This window comes from Trachymyrmex cornetzi, unplaced genomic scaffold, assembly GCF_001594075.2.
Source record: "Trachymyrmex cornetzi isolate Tcor2-1 unplaced genomic scaffold, Tcor1.1 scaffold687, whole genome shotgun sequence".
NCBI lineage: Eukaryota > Metazoa > Arthropoda > Insecta > Hymenoptera > Formicidae > Trachymyrmex > Trachymyrmex cornetzi.
Genome location: NW_017300011.1, coordinates 391,108 through 411,030, shown reverse-complemented (window position 1 = coordinate 411,030; position 19,923 = coordinate 391,108). Strand labels below are relative to the sequence as shown.

The 19,923-nt window shown below is 31.5% G+C and overlaps 1 protein-coding gene across 1 annotated transcript in view; it reads right to left on the bottom strand.

Annotated features, from left to right (window-relative positions):
• The window catches only part of LOC108767536 (uncharacterized), a 128,449-nt gene that overhangs the window by 91,924 nt on the left and 16,602 nt on the right, over nucleotides 1–19,923 (bottom strand). Inside the window, exon 2 of the mRNA XM_018517464.1 lies at nucleotides 16,021–16,244. Coding sequence (XP_018372966.1) covers nucleotides 16,021–16,244 — 224 coding nt within the window. The remainder of the gene's footprint in view (nucleotides 1–16,020; nucleotides 16,245–19,923) is intronic.

Sequence of the window (19,923 nt, the reverse complement as noted above, 5' to 3'; positions counted from 1 at the left end):
TTTATAAAAAAATAAGTGACGTGTAACGATAATCAGAAATCCGTCAAGTAGCTATTACAAATAAAGACAAATCACTTCAAATATGAAAAGCATAATATGATAATATGTAATTTAAATTAAATAACATCATCTCGTCTGAAATATGAAATAAATAGCAATACTTTTACGAAAAATTATTTTTAATAAGTAACTGATATAAAGAAAATACTCAGCTATTTTTACAAAAATATATCAAATTGCATATTACAAAATGATAATGTTTTCTAAATATAAAATTTAGCTTTTTTTATGGCACATATGACAAATAAGTTTAAAATCGTGATATGCGTGTATGTGCATTGTTATTATTTTCTTTATAGCTATTTTATCTTTATCATATGACAAATAAGTTTAAAATCGTGATATGCGTGTATGTGCATTGTTATTATTTTCTTTATATTTTATCTTTATATGTAGTCCGGAAAAAATTCGGCGCGCAGTTTGAAAAAGACTACAATATGGTATATATGCAAGTACATATATAGTATATATTAGTAATTCAAAATTGAATTATTTAAAAAGCAACGAAGATCCAGCTCTAACCGTAATAGGCCGTTACACCCTAATATTAATTGAGTTTCTCAAATATACGGTCATATATATATATTGTTTATCTTTATATTGTTTATTCATAATATAAGGTTATTTTGCTCGATAAGTTATATATATATGTATATACTGTTAATTATTAAAAATAATGTACCTGATTTACAATTAAATAATTTAATTTATTTATTTCGATGTCATACTTACATTTGATTCTCGACAGATGAGACTCTGCAAATACATGAGGTATCGCAAACGTTTGAATCTTTATCGTAAAGGAATTGTTTGGGTCTATATGTACGACCGTTTATGTAACACTTTTCCCTAGATCTTCGTTTGATATGACTACAGTTAAACTTTTTCGGGCAATTGTTCTCATCGTCGTATATTGGCGCGCACATGAGATCCTTGTAATATGTCAATGGACCCGGACATTCAGATGTGTCTTTACGGAAAAGAAAATATCGAAAAGTTGTTAACAATTATAAACGAGTGAAATTAATTCAAATCACATAGGTTTTCTATATTTTTTCTAATACTAATTATATTATCAGTTTATTGATGTAATATTTAATTAATCTTATATAGAAGTGTTATGTTCTAAAAATAGTTAAAACATAATGACTCAAGCGATAGAAAATGAGATATTGATTTTTCTTTACGATTTACCTTGGTCAGCTGCGACGACGGCGGCGACGAACACCATGTAGACGCACAATTGAACACAAATACATGTGCTTCTCATGATCGAACACACGCAAATATGTTATAAACTGCGTGTCGCATTACATTACTTACACTGTTGTGACTACCGGTTCGAGAAAGAATGCGAGGATGTGAAGGAACATACATGAGAAGTTTAAAAATAAATATAAGAAACGAGTCTAAATAGAAAACACAGAATAGAAGAATATAAACGTTGTACACAATCCATATAAATATTTAGTATTATAATCATATATGTTTTGTCATATATGTTATCAGTACAAAAACAGTGCAAGATATCTTTGTCTTTAAAATCTGTCATTTTAAAACTTTTCAGTAACCGTAATTGCGTATTAAATATTTAGTTGCAATAAAATTCTCGTATTATTGTAATATAATGCGCCATTTTTTAAGAATTAGTTAACTTCGGTGTCTTAATTACATTGACGATTTTGTAGGCAAACCGAATCCTATTTAAAATTATTCATCTAAGATTAAAACCTACATACTGGAAATCGTTTGCTTTCCCAATCGAGAATACATGTTGTTTAAATAAAAAGGCGATTTTTATATACGTTAGCAATTATGCTACATAGTTTCCGTACATATATTCTTTATTTTAAAGATTAAAAATTTACATTTTATATTTACACATATTGGAATTAACTTTCAAATTTCAGATGTAGTTGGAGTGCTTATTTTTTACGTTAATAGAAAATGCGCGAATTTTTCCGCGAATTTGCAATAACAAGTCAATATTTTACATTTAATCATGTAATAGATTATTCTTTTGCATATCGTTGACTGTGAATCTTCCCTGCAAATGTTGTCGTTATCGATTAATTCATGATGAAGAATCAACAAATCAATATTGATTAAACAATTTATATTTGTATGTACAAAAAAGTTATCATGTATGATACACTTAGATCTAATTATAGTTGCAATAATAACTACAAGAGAGATAACTACAAGAGATAATTGTCAAGACTAACCGCAAAATTCATATTATCTTCATGTATAAAACGCATATACGTCGGTCATGCGAAATGATCTTTCTACGACGTACATTCGGATGAGCTGTACTTAATGGTAATAAATCGCGATTACTAGGAACAGTTAATGTGATCTTGAATCGTTGCAAGTTGAAAACTATTCTCGGCAAAACATTATATATTTTTACCACACGAGGAATATTCACCAGGATTCTTGCAAAAGTTTTTGCAAATTTTATTGTACCTATATATAATCGTGTATCATTTGCATATTTATTTATTGATATTATTATACTGTATTTATTGTGCTTATATATATTTATTTATTTCAATTATTTAAAGTATTAAAACTAACATTAAATCGTAAATCTGACATAATTATCCCAAAATAAGTTATTATGTTTAATAAATTTTTTTTATTTAATAAATGTAGCCATCCTTTTTTTGCATATAAAATAAATTGAAAACTTCATCTTGGTATATATGATGAAAAAACACATTTTTCATTTCATCTTTAACAAAGTTGTCTGTAGACATTCTGAAAGTGTGAATGATTTCGCGCAATCGATTCGTAGATAATTACATTCAGAATCTTAGAAAATAAATAATCTTTAGCAACGGTTCAAAATAAAGATTATATATGCCATTACGTAAGTTAAATAATTAAGAAAATGACAGTAATGGTTTCGTCGAGAAATATACATATACTTTAGATGAATCATATATTATCTGGACCGAATATCATAATATCTTCAATATATTATCGTTTTGTCGGAAAGCACTTACTGAGACAAGAATTAATGGCGCAAACGTGATCTCGCATACGCTAAGATAATAATTAATCGCGAAGAAACGTGCGAAATCGAATGAACGTGTCAAATGGACAGGGCTCGGTATAATAACTGATATGACTTATTTATAATAAAAAATATAAAATAAGTTTTAAAAACTTATTTAAAATATAAAATTGTAGGAATCGGTAAAGTAACTGATACGAATCTTATTTGAAATAAAAAATATAAAATAGGTTCCAAGAACTTATTTAAAATATTAAATAAAAATAGGTCACAAAAAATTATTTAAAATATAAAATAAGAAATAGGACCCTAAAATACATTAATTTATTTAAAATATAGAATAACTTTTATTTAAAATAGTTTATCTTTTATTTAAAAAATAAATTTCCGAAGGCAATTTCTTATTTTAAATAAGAAATTGATTTCGAAAACTTACTTAAAATATAAAATATGAAATTGTACTTTAAATAAACGTTTCAAATAGTAAATACAAAATATTTTAATGATTTTTTGTTTATTTGAATATATGAATATACATATTATTATGAATGTACATATTTAATAGTACTAACTCTTCGCGAATCACAGGTGGAAAATTGAAACATGGATCATATGTTGGTATATCTTGTATCCCACACATGCTATACTTCATCATAAATATACTATAATTTAATTACTCATCGTCACTTTTATTGACGGATCGGTAACATAATTGATACAATTTATTTAAATTAAAAAATATAAGTTAGGTTCCAGAAAATTATTTAAAATACAAAATTGATAAAAAACAGATACAACTCATTTAAAATAAAAAATATAAAATACACTGAGAAAAATTTCCAGACTTTATCCGTTCAAAATGTAACAAATGGATATTTCCGATAGATTTTGATCGTATTTATAGGACTGTCCGATGAAATTTTAGGACTATCAGATAAAATTTTTTAAATACAGTCTTATAAACACGATCAAAATCTATCGGAAATATCCGTTTGTTTCATTTTGAACGGATAAAGTCTGGAAATTTTTCTCAGTGCAAATTCCAAAAATTTATTTAAAATATTAAATAAGAAATAGGCCAGAAGAAGTTATTTAAAATAATCAATACTAAATAACGTTTTAATTTTTTTTTTTATTTAAAATACATATTTTAAATAAATTTATTTGAGATAAGACCGAGCCCTGCAAATGAATTACAATTTAGGTAAAATAATTTTACGATAAAATGTTGCTAGTCCCCTTTCGGATATTTCATCTTAGCAAAATATTTATCGTGATGCAGCATGATAGCGTTTAAATAAGTCTTGAGGACAAATTATTAGAAAAGGCAAGACGAACAGACGAAGTTTCCTGAGATTTTGAGGGGATGATCCACGGAGGATCACGGTATTAATTCTCCATTCGAAGTGACACTCGAGACGTAACACCGTTAAACGCGTTACCGTGTCAGCCGTATGGTACCACGTAAATCACTGGCGGGAGTACTCCCAGAACCAGCTCATAACTGCGAATTTACTACACGCTGCCCGCCAGTACGTTACTCGTACCTCGGGCTGAATGTTCGCCATTACACTCGGTTACAGCGGGTTGGCCGATGTAAGCCGAATAAGTTCACCCGCTTGGGAAACTGATTTATCGCGTTCGAGGGATTGGGTCATTAGTCTTATCCCCGTAACTAATGACTCAATCTCGGTCAGCCCCCTCGACTGCGGATTTATCGACCTACAGATCGTACGATTGAACTGAATATTTCCATGGCAGCGGTCGACTCGAGCGAATATAAATCCGTGTGAGGAGCTCGAATCAGCAAGAATCTTATCGCGAATGCGCAGTTCTCTTATTTCAAATGGCTCGTTGATCTAGTAAAAATTAATCCGTATAAATATCAGATTAATTGCTATAATTCTTCTAATTATGAAATGAGCGATATATTCGTCGAATCTCATTTTTTAAATTATAACTTTAATTATAACTTAAATTATGATGTTTTGAATAGTTGCCATTAATTGATTAAGTACACAGAAAGAATTATATTAAAATATCTAAAATTTTACTGAATATAGAAAATAATTTTATTGGACCATTAAAGTAATTTTATTACAAATTCATACTGATTGCTAGAATGTCAAAATTTTTTGCAACATTGTCCATCATTTTTTAGTTTCCAACATACCTAATTATTTCGATGATTCAATAAAATTATTTTCAGATCTATAGATCTGTGTTTTATTCGTGTAAGATCAATAAAGCTACAATCATTTTCCGGTAGGAATTTATAGATAAAATTTAGATGAAATAAATTTAATCAAAATATATTTATATGTCAGCTAATTTACGATATTTAATTAATCAATTAAATTTACTATAGTTAAAAATAGTGGAGTTAATATGTTTCGAAATAAAAAACTATTAAATTGAAGCCAATTGTTTACGTTCGCTATTTCAGACAAGATAAGATAATGTTTATGTGTTTTTCGCTGATATTTTTAATATTTTATACACAAAGTTAATGTTTAAGCAAACTTTGAACGAAATTTAATATCACACGATGCGTCACGTATACTTGCGCACTGAAAAGGTAAAGCGAGAGAACTTAATGTTCTTCATTACTTTAGTTCACTTTACGAACGTGAGGCAGCTGTAATTCAGTCTTTATTAACACGACATGGCTCCTGAGTTTGTACATTTATTAGTAATTCGATACATCTTATTCTCGGTGTCGGCGAGATAATTAATTACCAGTTAAAGAATGGCATAATTTTCATCTAGTAATGCTATATTCCAAGAAAAGATAAATGGTAATTAACGGAACATTAATTAGAACTTTACGCGTATACGAGAGACGTCCGATAAATTATATACACATTCAGTGTACTTAATAAGTTACATATAAAATAAAAACCTGTAATATACTTGATTAAATCCGTAACAATTTTTAATATAGATAAAATAGATATTCAAATTGTGTATAAATAAGTGTATGTTTCTTTCTTAAATCAATTGTGTTATAAGTTAGAAAAAGGAAAAGTACAATCTGTTGAAAACTAAGAAATATGTCGAAAAGCTTGAAAGATAAGAAATCAAAGATGGAGAATAGAGTAGAAGGATTTACTGATATTTGATGTCAAAAGTAATATCATATTTAACATAAGTGGAAAGGAAGCAAAACAGATATACTAGTAAATGTACGCTGTTCCGATAAAAAGATAAAAATAAAGTAAAGCGGAAGCGAACTGAAATATGCACGAGATGATGAAACTTGAAAATGTCTGTCGGCATCTCGAAGCTTTCAATGTTGAGAATTTCGCGAATGGTACGATCTCATTTGAGTGAATACTTTCAAATCATCATCTATTGAAGTTTCTATCAGTTGTAAGTGCTCGTAACGATTTATTGCACATGCAGAAAAAAGAGTGCGCGCATTTAAACTCGTTTCAACTACTCAGCGGAGAGTTTCTCACTTTGAGCGTTCGTAAATAAACGCAAAAAGAACTGCGTTAAATTGTAAATTAAACAATTTAATTATGATATAATTAATATCGCAATTAAATACGTTAAATATATTCTGTTATGATTCACAGAAAAACGGTAAATAAATGAGACTAGTGCAGATGCAAATGATATGTTCGAATTATAAAGTAGAAATCGAAATTTTTTATTTCAAACATTTACTGACGTGGAAAAAATTTGATAACGGTTATATGACAGATAAAACATGAATGAAGATGAAATTATTTATCGGTTCAGTCACGTAGAATTTTCACAGATTACATGATTTGGCTAAACCATATAATCCTGTAGCGATAAGCACGAGAGATAAAGCCAACATCGCTTTTATTAAACTAACCAGGTGGAATCATATATCGTACCATGAGTTTCGCTTTTGTTTCATAATGTCTGTCGTTGCGTATATCCATGTATAATATAAATATCTACAAAACAGAGAGGAACAAGAAATTATGTTATTTTCCTTTGACGTATATATAACATCTATTATCGCAAATCTAGGTAGAAATTCGGAATATACCGTCCCATGTTATCCTGCGCTTTTCGAAAAGCCATGATACTTTACAATATTATACGCCATAACTGGTCGTGGTTACGGCCAGAACGAGGGCAACTAACATAAATTCGGTCAACTTAACGCTGCAACACTTTACGGTAACTCTCTTAGTTAGTACCGCGTCCCCCCTCCTCAGCCGTTCTCTTCCCTGGCGCCTCGACGAGGCTGCACAGCTTCCGGAAACTTGCGAAATTCTATGGTAAGCATTGCACAAATTCTCGGGAACGATATCATGCTGTAAAGAAGTTCAAGTCGACGTTATCATTACTTGCACACAGGCCTAATCGCGAACATGTGAGAGTTGGAATGATAGGGAAACAATCCTTCACCTGTCATTCGCCGAATGGAAAAGCTTTATTTTTGTTTCAATGAATCTTTGCACATTTTATCTCACAGTCTGCTTTTACGTAATCACGTGGGATTGCAATTTGTAATTCAACACAGTTGGACATTTATTATGTAGATAGATAATGAAACGTGTTTTACATAACGTATCAAAATGCAGTAAAGAATGAGTAATTATATATAAACGTTTTATTATAATTACAAGCTCATGATTACAAGAGTTAATTGACAATTAATACAATTTGCATATTTTAAGAGTAATAAAATTTACATATTTTAAAAGTATCATTATTACAGTTTTAAATTTCCAAATATAATGCATATTTGATGTTAGTAAAATTGTAGGTTTGATTATTTTTTAAAAAATAATTGTATTAAAATCTACAATTTTAATATTATGTAAAAATTTAAAATTCTGTAAAATTTATGTTTTATAATACGCTCGTAGATCTCTGCTTGAGCCAATGAAATAAAACTATACATTTTTCAATTTATCAACTTAAATTTTAATTATCAATTATTATTAATATATTAGTAGTTACACTGAAAAAAAAATTAGCTAAATCTGAGTAAATATTTCTTTGAATAGTCGCAAGTAAACATTTATTTCGAGCAAATAAATATTTGCTCAATAAAATATAATGATACTTAAATCAAATTAATAATTCTTGTATCAAATAAATATATGTTTACATTTAGTAAATAATTTTTATTAAAAAATATTTACTTAAATTTAGTTTTTTTTTCTGTGTAATAAATGGTCAATAACGTAAAATTTGGCAACTTGAAAAACGTACAATTTTGATTTAAAGATTCGACTCGTCCAAGCAGAATCGAGCACGAGCGTATAAGAATACGTAGATTTTTCAACTACAATGTTTACGCCTGACAACTAAATGGAAAATTGCATGTATGCTGTTGAAGACACTCTAAAAGTTAGCATGAAGCCGACGTGACTACAAGCTTAAGCCTTTGTCTGGGCCAACAGCCGTCAGGTTAGACCGAAAAGAAGAGCAGCGGCTTACCGGCGCTGCCGACGGAAGCAAACGTGAAAACTAAAAGCTCCGCAAAACCCGCGTGCACGAAGTAGAACAAATTTGCCTTCGGCTTCGAATGAAGTAAAACGATTTTTTCCGCCGGAAATACACGCGTATGGTGCAACGTTGATGCTACGTCCCGATTATGTTAGAAAAAAATACAATGATATATTTTCGAGAATTGGTGGGAAAAATTTATACTGATACTCATCGGTTAACAATTACCTTCAAACGATAACGCGAAAGCGCATTCAACACTGTTGCATACTTACGTAAGAAGTAAAACGTGGTTACACTACTGTAATATAATGTGCTGATCATTCAGAATTCTTTGCACAGGTAATTACTTTGATAAAAAGTTGCGCATATTAAAGTTGTATCAGCAATTTACCTGAAGTAACGTGATTCTTGTTTTTCCATTTCGCTCAACGAGAGAACAACATAGATATTACAATTGCATTATGAAAAATTTAGTAGCTTAGTTATTTCCATCTTCTCAGATATTTTCATCTTCCTGCGTATCTATATACGCAATTCTTTCTTCAAAAAATTCGTGGAGTGTCATTATCATAAGAAAATAGCATTGTTATTAGGCTAACATAATGTTTTTAAACTACGTTTCTTCTCGACGTTTCTTCTCGACATCACAAATTTATTGCATAATTTATTCATTGTTTAGCAATTTCCTATTCATTTTAAAAGATATTCATTATTGTAATATCATATGTACCTAATAGTTGGTTGATATCAATAACGGGGGATTTTAACTTTATTAAATTAACATTGAACCTCGTAGGTGCCTATGGATTAATTGAAAGCTGTATATGGAGAGGGGAGAGAAACATTCCGTAATACCCCGCATATCTAGCGGGAGGTATTTAGTGGCGCGTCGGTGCTGAAACATAGAAGATGCTGCGGATCTTCTCCCACCTCCATTATCAATATCTCGAGATATTTGCAAGAGCTGTGTATTAAGGGGTCTGCGGCGGCAGAGGCTTTGGCGGATTTACGAGACCGCCTTTCGAAGTTCATCCGTTAATGACCAGGCCTTACTCTCTCAGTCGGCAGGGGTGTAACTTCGCTCGCGAATAGGTATATTCCAAGCCCCGCTATTCGTGGGTGGCTCAATTAATGACACGTTGAAGCGATATTGTCACAACTTCCTGTTCCACGAAACCTCTCTCGCGACCACGCCCCGCTATCATCATCGACCGACGTCTCAACAAGTTTGACGAAAGGTGAAACGACGATAATTAAAACCATCTATTTTCGGAAATCTATTATAGTAATGAATAATATTATTGAAGACAAGAATTTATAATATTTTTTATTTATAACAACATGACCTTTCGCTTTCACCATCTCTACACTGAGAAAAAAATTTTGGTATTTGTGACTACTGATTATAATGGTTATTACTACAATATCAGTAATAATAACACATACAGTTTTATCAACAAATATATATACCTAAAGTGATTATAAATTATAATTATTATTATCATCATAAAAATGTGATTTCGATTATTATAGTTTAACGATAATTTATAGTCATTTTTGGAGCAATAACATAAAATATTATTAACCCAAACAATAATTATAAAATATAGTTAAATTATAGTAATTGGATCAGTTATTTATGGAAATAATAATTATAATTTATGATCACTTTCCAATGCCAACTATATCTATATATTTGTTGATAGACTAATACAATTGGCATTATTATAGCAATAATAACCGTTTGAGTCATGTTCCGTTCGAGCTGCGATCAACATGCTTTTATTAAATTGATATACTTTTTAGTGAATATTAATGGTAATTAGTTGATCCAATGTTAAGAGATGAATTCCTTTTATATCTCGGGATTAGAACATCAAATCTGCTAATTTGATGGTGATTTTTTCTTTGACATGAAGGGATTGATATTTTAAATTTGTTTGGCTGAAGATGGTTCCAAAGTGAACTGAAACGTTCTATTTTTTAGAATAAAGAATCTATTTTTTTGGATTGAAGAATTAAGATTACGTATTAATTACCACGCTGACTCTCATTCGCCCTGGTTTTGGAGTTTTTTGTTGTAATAACTGTGATAACATGTAATTATAGTCACAAATATAAAAAAAAAAAATCATTTTTCTCTCAGTACAATAGATGTATGTATTTTTCCTAAAGAAAAAAATTTTGTAATTTTTTATCTACCGTTAATGATGTGTACAACTTAATTACTTTATTAATTGCAAAATAATTAGTTACGAAACAATTTGTTTTGCAATTATTACATTTCGCATGTTTTACAAAATTTTCTCTAATAGGATTCAATATTTGACTTTTCTTCCAATTATATAAACTCTCTCGTCTTGATTCTTATCGAAGATAAAGCGAAAATTTTACAATAAGTACGCTCGTCGATAATGAGTTAATTACGTTATTTGAATTTGTAATTAAAAAACAGATTTTTCCGCCAACTCTGCAGCTACCACATCTCTTTTTTCGCGAACGAAGTTAGCTTCGCGGGCCAAGTTAATTACAAGTTACGAAATTAGAACTTTACCGCCTGTTCCCGGGTCCCAGGACGCAAATTAATCCAGCAGGACGGGAATACAAGAAAAAGAATATAAGCGGATCCTGTTAAAAATGTCGTCCTTTTAATAACGGTTGCATTGGAACAACGCAATTTGAAAATTAAAACCCAGATACTTTCTCATACAACAAGGGCTTTTACTTCTTTTTTTATATTCATTTCATATATGCAAAATGTACTGTTCTACTCATAGGACGAGCATAGAATGCAAAGATTGAATATTCAAAGCATTAGGATTAATTGGTAGATTTTTCCCAATTGAAACTACCGTAATATCTTTTTTACGCGAAAAATTTCCATCTCGCTGCCAGGATTAAAGGAAGTATTACCATATATCCACACAAGAATAGAATTCTGAAATTAAAAGTAAGTTTTTCTATGTGGTGCAGTAGAAAATAATAAACTTAGCTGGATTTTCTTTTGAAGTTCACTCTTCATTCACACTTATTCGTATTCAACTTGCTACATTTATGACTTCCGTTAAAAGTTTCAGTCTAAAGGATGAATAATGCATTTCGTATTCTCTGAACGGCAATACATACTGTATTTTATTTTCCAAAACAATACTTTGCTGAAGAAACAGTACATCGGGATAAGAGAGCGCTTTGCAAAGAGATACATCAAAGAGCAAAAGGGATCTTTCTCATGAAAAGACGGATATCATATTTGAAAAAGAGTTGAGAGAAAGAGAGAGAGCAAAAATAAAAAGGTATGCTTAATGGCCCATTAGGAAAGCCATAAAAAAGATTAAAGTTAAAGTGCCATTATGCAAAATTGTATTGCTCTCTGACTTTCTGTTCTCCATCACACGTGTATCTGTGCGCAGCGCGCGCATCAGTGACGTGCACATGCAAATGTAACGTAGCAAACTTTGCGTTTGCGTATCGTTGGTAATATGCGGCGAAAAGTACCTGAAGGTAATTTAAATTAGGAAGATATTCCGCTGACTATAACACAGCTGCCGTGTCGTTTGTTTTTCGTAAATTATGCCCCTAAATTATTCCAGAGATCGTACTTCTCTGCGCTTCGAAAACCGTGAATATCGCGGTAGCAAATATACACACAGGGTGGCTAAATAAGATGCAATGAATATTTAAGTAACGTATGATTCATTTCTTATCGATAATGCGAGAGGATATTTAAATCTTGAAATATATATATATATGAAGAATGACATTTAATACAGCAAAATATTTTTATTTCTAAATAATACTTGACGATGTTGTCATTTAACAATAATGTATACTAATTTTAAAATTTTCCACGGTGGCTATATTCATATAATAAATAAATAATGCTTGAATCAATCAAGAGTAAAAAAAATTTTAATACTTTTGAATCAATTTTTCAGCACCATCTCAAAATAATATTTTTATTATTGAGAAAAATTTCTTATTAAAAATAAACCAGTAGAATTCTGATCATATCAATCAGAATTCCGGTCATCATGATTGGACATTCGATTATCTCAACCGGAATTCTGATTGACATAATTAAAATCTACTTGGTTTGTCCATTTTCAACACACACACCAGAAATTTCTCCCAATGTACAAAAAGAGCTGTTATCATAAATAGTCATGTAAATTTTTGTGTGTTTTGTTATGTTTAAATAACTTTTACACACAGATCGAATTGTATATGATTTTAGCCACCCTATATTGCAGCTGGGCTGCAAACGAGGGCGTTGTTTACGGCCGGTGTGGAAGCGTAATTGAGTGCGCTTAATAAATAAACAAGCCCGTGCCCGGATACGCATCCACGGGATGCATAGGGAGGTGAGCTGTAAAAAATGAATTCATTTTTCAGGGAATGTTGGCCGGCTCGGGAACTATACTGTCGCGACATTCCACTCGAGTCGCGAAAGTACGCGTGAAAAAGCTGCAATAATCGGCACTGCGTTTAATTGATTTTTTTTTCTGATCGACGCAGAAAAAAATTATTATTTGCAACAGACACAGAATTAGAGACAGAACGAAGCATCATATTTTTCTAAGTACTTTATAATCTAAAAAGGAATAATAGAAGGTTTAATGAAGAACCGTGGAAGTACAACTCGGTTCGATTGCAAAAAAATCAAAGGAGGAAACTTGGGACAATGGACGAACTGAATCCGTTCGCGTCCCTCCCTCAAGAAACGAATCTTGATTAATAGCGCAAGTTTGCGTCACCATGTCCCGCGTCGGCCATGTTCGGAATGCATAATGGGTGGAATACATTAAAATTCAACCTCGCGAGCGAACTCAAGAGAAGGATCTTTCTCTCTCCCTCTCTCTCTCTCTCTCTCTCTCTCTCTCTCTCTCCCCCTCTATCTTCTTTTCTCTTCGTAACAGCGTCATTCTAAATGTGGAAAATAACATCGTTCTTCTCGCAATTAGTGCGGCGTCTTTGATCGATGACTGCAATTAGGTCGGTCCACGTCGAATGCACGCGAGAAGTGCATCGGCTGCACACACCGATCATTAGGGAAACCCAAGAAAAATCTTCACGGTAAACCGTAAACGGTACGCGAATACAAACATCAGTCACGATCTTTTGTTAATGGCCGATTCTTTAAATAAAGCCGTTTGCCACCGGATCTTTCTTCAGTCACTGATATCTCGTCCCTGTACTATCGCATTAATTGGAAATGAAGGATGATGATTCTTAAATTATTCTTCCTTCATATCCTATCCAATAGAAAAAAAAGTGCGATAGAATTCATCTTGCATTAAATCTAATTTCGAATTATATAATATATCTATTTGAATCTTTCCTTAAGCAATAATAATATAATCGAATAATGTAAATATTTTACACTAATTTAGATAACGAGATATTAGTGTATGAAATATAAATATTAATCAATTACAAAGGAAATATTCATTTTATTTGAAGTATTAATTATTCATATCTTTGATATTTTTAATAATAATAAAAATTATGATTCTGATAGCTTTATATTCTTAGTACCTAGAAACCGCTTTATTCTTTTAAAGCACGATAAAACCCTTCCTGCATATTCAGTCGATTTAGGTTACTGCAAGGAAAGAATTTTTTACAAACGTAAAAAGCGGTCTCGCGTGTAGTTAACCTTCACTCTTTACATTTTTTTCCGTGTTTCGAGAATGAGTATATTACGTAAAACACAAGTTTCTCGCCAGTGGAAAAGTGTCTAAAAATAATTACTGTCTAAAAATATCATAAAACATCCGCGCTTGGAAATAGCGATGGAAATAAAAGTTACTATTAACTCTGAATGATACAGTTCCATTTATGAATTTTTGTTTTCGCTTTGATAGCGAGACAAATTCGTATGACACCGTGTATTAGCACGTTTAATACCGTCTGCAATTTCTAGTTGAAACACGAGCCACGCAGCAATTTCAGCACAAATTGCCGCGTTTTAATGGTTCCCAGTTGATCCTTTAAACACTTTCGTGCTATATAGCATTAAGTAGCTTAATAATTAACTCCTGTATAGAACTTGTTTTGCAGGAAAATTCATCGTAAATTAATTGAAAAATAATATCCTTGTGTACTTGCATCATTTGCCTATGTCGTTCGAATATTTAATATATCCATTATGAAATAATTCGCTCATTAACGTATTAAATCCACATTAAGCAAAACAGCAGCGTAAGTTAATACCTAATAGAATCAATCTTTGTTTCTATTAACATTTGGCACACACTTTGCAATAATTTTATTTATCTGAGACAATATTTTTCATAATAAATTCATAGAATTTTAAATTAACATCAGATTATTAATATTTTTGTAAAGATGCTTATTAGAATCAAAAAAAAAAGTTATTAAATTACTTTTCAATTTAATAAGTGATATTACTGATTCTGCTCATAATTGCGGTTCAAGATCGAAAAAGATTTCGGCGTGCGCGATTTGCAAAATCAGATATGTATATAGATTCACAGAAATATTTGAGCACCAAGATTCGCTTTGACCAAATATAGGATTTCTCTTATTTAGTTAGTTTTATTTATTTTGTTTTTCTAGGAACTGTAAGTATATTCACTAACTAAGAGAATAATAAAAAGATTTTGATCTGTACTTATAGTTCGCTTATGTCAATTTGCGTTGAGAAACCTCAAGGTAAATAATCTAAAAACCGGATCGACAGGACGACTGTCACGGCCGCGCATTAATGATTTTCGTCTATTTTACATAAGAATATACTTTATGCGATATCGTGAATATTATCTCGACCTCGCCTTGACCTGATTTCTGCATCTCGAGGCGATCTCATGTCGACCAGTTACTGGACTAGTTCGTTTACTCTAGTTACTCAAATTGACTTTTCGCGCTTTGTTAAGCGAAACTACATCGTTCAAATCTAGCCCCGCGACCAGAGATATTTATTCGCGCATTAACGGGCCATATCCGATGGGAGAAGTTGCGCAAATTGCGATATCGGCGCGTTTTGCACCCCTCGAATAATCAGCAATGTATATCTGCGATGATCATAATATAATAATGTAAATTAAATCTCTCCATGTAATATTACGTGGCAATAGAGTTTCAAAATGGGATAATCTCCGCGCGTTCAATTTTCGATATCGTCGATGAAGGGAAAATGTATCACAAGTCAGTTTTCCGATCTTCATCGCTGCGAATGGATATATGGAGGCTATTTTTGTGCGGTGACACCGAAATCTCGATTCACCGAAACTATATAAATCTCAATCCCTTTTGAATTTCATCTCCTTTCTCTCCATTAATTTTTTCTGAATTTATTCCTTTTGTACGTGTCCGTTATCCTCTCGATCGAAATCATTAAGGGAACGTGAGATGGTCTTATCGAAGCGGCCTCCGCGATAATTCGCCACGGAAGGCCATAGAGCCGAGCACTCTGTGCTCTCGATAATATCCTTCGGCACACACACGTGGTGGATTTCATAGTGGCGACTTACCTTGTAACTGCCGACCGCGTGCGCACCATCGTAGATGTAGAGATGGTCGTTGCAGTCTAACTGCAGCTGATCGAATCGGAGCATAAACCGCTGGAGGATGCTGTGAGTCTGGAAAGTAATGGCGCAATCGAGATCCCTCTCATTTTGTGAGGTAAGAACGGCGCCGTCTATCTTCCTGTAGAGATCCCGCAGGAAGTATTTCTTGCAGATGTCGCTCATCTGGTCTGTAAAAAAATGGAAACAGATGGAAGAGAGTTAATCGATCTAATTTATTCACAACTAGAAAAAATTCGATACATTATGTACATAAATATCTTATGATCAACGTTCTCCACATTATTGATCAAATCATGTAAACGTGAACACGAGATACCTATAATGTATTGTAGAAAGTTCTGCATAAGTTTTTAATATATGCAGGACTTTTTAGAGCCTGCATGGAAAGAACGGTTCTATCGAGTAGGAATAATGAGACCTATAGAAATGATTAAAAATAACCTAAATTGAGTATAATTTGACATTAATTTAACAATCTACACAGTAAAAAAGAAAATGTTAATTTTAACATTTTTTACATGTCCCAGGAGATCCATTCTAAATTTTAAGTTAAAGTAACTCATTCGTCTTGTGTTATTTATTAACGAACTAGTAATGTTAAATAATTGACACAATACTTTACATTTATATTTATTATTTTGACTTTAAGGGTGATTTAAAACTAACATATAAAATAAGTAGAGTACATAGAAGAGTAGTTGCAGTAACTCGTAAGAAAATGTTAATAAAACATTTTTGTTCGTATAATGTGAATGAAAAAATTCTTAGATATTAAATTGACTTTCAGATATATAGATTAATTGAAACAATTGTATTAAAAACACTCAAAATAATATTCCATTTTTAATTGACATACGCAATTGTTAAATTAGAAAGGTGACATGAATCTAACACATCAAAATGTTACAAAAATAGTAACATATCAGTTGTATGTTTATTTTACATTGAAGTAATAATCAAAATGTGGTAACACAAGAAAAATTCTACATACGGACGCTTTTTACACGATTTTTTACTGTGTATATACATGGAAAAATCATTTTTGCTGAAGGATCTATAAATTTAGTTAAATATAGATCCAAAAATAATTCTGTCAGACCATCATTACAGTTATGTAAAATGACATATAATGAGTGTCAATATTTTGAATATTGTTAATCGCGTGCTTGAATGTCCAATCTAATTATTTTGCATTTTAACACAATTATTTTCAGATCTGTTATGTAGTCAGATCTGTATTTAATTCCGTATCTAAAAATTTGGCTAGATACAGATCTGAAAATAATTCTGTTGAAATGTCAAAATAATTAGGTTGGACATTCAAGTAGGATTAGCAATATATTCATGCAAAATATTGACACTTATTTTATGTCATTCTACATAATTGTATTGATGGTCTAACAGAATTATTTTTAGATCTATATTTAACTAAATTTATGGATCCTTCAGCAAAAATGATTTTTCTATGTATATAGATTGTTAAATTAATAATGTCAAATTTTATTCAATTTGATTTATTTTTAATCATTTCTATAGGTCTCTCTCTCTCTCTCTCTCTCTCTCTCTCTCTCTCTCTCACTGCTCCTACTCGATATGTTGTTAATTTACCTGAAACAATGAAATTATAAACAATTTAACTCAAGAAATGTATTAACTCAAATTTATTTTATTATTTACCATTTATTTGCATACATTTAGCTGTTTACTTTGCGAAACTGAGCGATTCAATCACAAAAATAGATTGATTTACATTTTGACGTCCATAGAAGTTGAAAATAACAAAATATTATTTACCTCAAAGATACATAATGATTTCCAAGATATCTGCATAATCGTAATTTTTTGTTGAAATAGAAATAGTCTTGCATTTATTATTATTTTTGTTTCGATTAAGTAAGTTTGAATTGCTTGAAAATAGTAAGGTGTAGAAAAACAATAACATTAAATTAACACAATTTGGTATTTTCAAAAATTAAGAAAACAATATGAAAGTTAACATTTTGGTGGTTGCAATTTCGCGCTTTATTCTCGATGGAATGAAACAAACATGCAATCGCACTTTTGCTCCATTACGCTCGCTTTAAAAACCGCGCTTACGAAGATGAAAATCATGCTTTTCTAGGTCAGTGCTCAAAAATTCCACTTTTGCATGCGGATGACACGCTATGACGCCTCGTACAAATAGTTCACAATGCTAGCGCGCGATTTTAGCTGGCAGATTTGCGGATTTGCATTTAAAACGAATGATAACGAATGCACGACAGTCAACGCAGTCGCGAAATAAGTTACAGACGCACTTTGTCCCGGGGTATAGGACGATATTGCGATCGCTGTAGTTTCCCGACATTATACCGTAACATATTTCGGGACAGGCAACAGAGGTTGCAGGTTCTGGAACTTTGCGCTCGCGTCTTCGTCTCGCAGTCTTCCGCTTTCCCCTTGTTTCCCAACCCATTACCATCCCTTTGCAGCTGGGCTCTGTGCAACATTGAAATTACTTACTCCCAAGACCCGCGGTCCCGTGACGCATGCGTTTACTCGCACCCGGCTAAAATGCAGCTTGCAAAACGGTCGTTGCGTCAGCTCGCCGCATTTTCGGTCGTGTAGAGAGAATGTGAATGTGCGGCAAATAAACAACCGCGGGAAATTCAGCGCGAGCATTGCAACGCGCGTGATCAATTACATAATAGTAATTTACCAGCCATCCTATCGGCAAAATGTGACTACGAGATAAACGAAAAGCGATGAATGCTGTCGAGCATCGTGTTAATATGAGTGTTAATAAGTGTGTTATTAATGCATCATATAGGCGTACGTAAGGAAGACAGGAAATCATTCCTTAAATTTTGACAAGAAGAAACAATTAAATTATAAAAATCATTTTACGACAAAAAGTTTAATGCTCATTGATCAATGCGCGGCTCACACGTTATTCGTACACGTACAGTTTTACTAAAGTATCTAAAAATGTAACTAATAATAATAATAACTGTTAGATTATAGATACAGATATAAAAATAATTTTGTTTGCACCATCAAAATAATTATGTAGATCGTGTAAACTGGATGCTAGAATGTTAAAATTTTTTGCAGTATTATCATTAACGTTTACGCGTTTGCATAATTATTTTATTAAATAGTCCAACAAAATTATTTTTTTTTAGATACTTCAGCAAAACCTTTCTTTCTGTAAAAAAGATCGCTAAAGATCCTCCAAGACTGGCTTTAATATAGATAATACTTTAGTAAAATTAAAATAAATAAAGATGGTTTTGTGGTTTCATGAATAAATCAAATATAACTAAAAAACCTCCGCGATTGTTAGAGCGCAAATAACATATTTATAAGGCGATAAGGCAAAATTTGCAAACAATTGGAATGTATTTATATCAACGAAGTTAACTCCACAAACGTTTCGACTCTGGATTTGAGTCCTCTTTAAGAAGTAAAGAGGACTCAAATCCAAAGTTGCACAGAGTTGATAAATACATACTTAAATAAATACATTCCTATTGAATTATATTTTATAAATATATTATTTACGCACTAAAACAATCGCAGAAGCTCTTCTAGGCGGTTTACTTATATTTAATATAAATTTTTACCGTCTCTCAAAATTCTGAATACTCCCACGAATGCTATCATTCAGTTATTACGAGTTCGGTTATTACGAATTGTGAATGTATAGATTCGCTTAAATTGTATCAGACTATTTGAAAAATTTATCTTAGGAGTATGTGTTTTCGATTAAAGTATGTGTAAACGCATCTCTCGAGATTTCGCCAAATTGAGTCCTCATTTTTTACGACACATTTGCGACGGCGTAATATTGTATATTATATATAT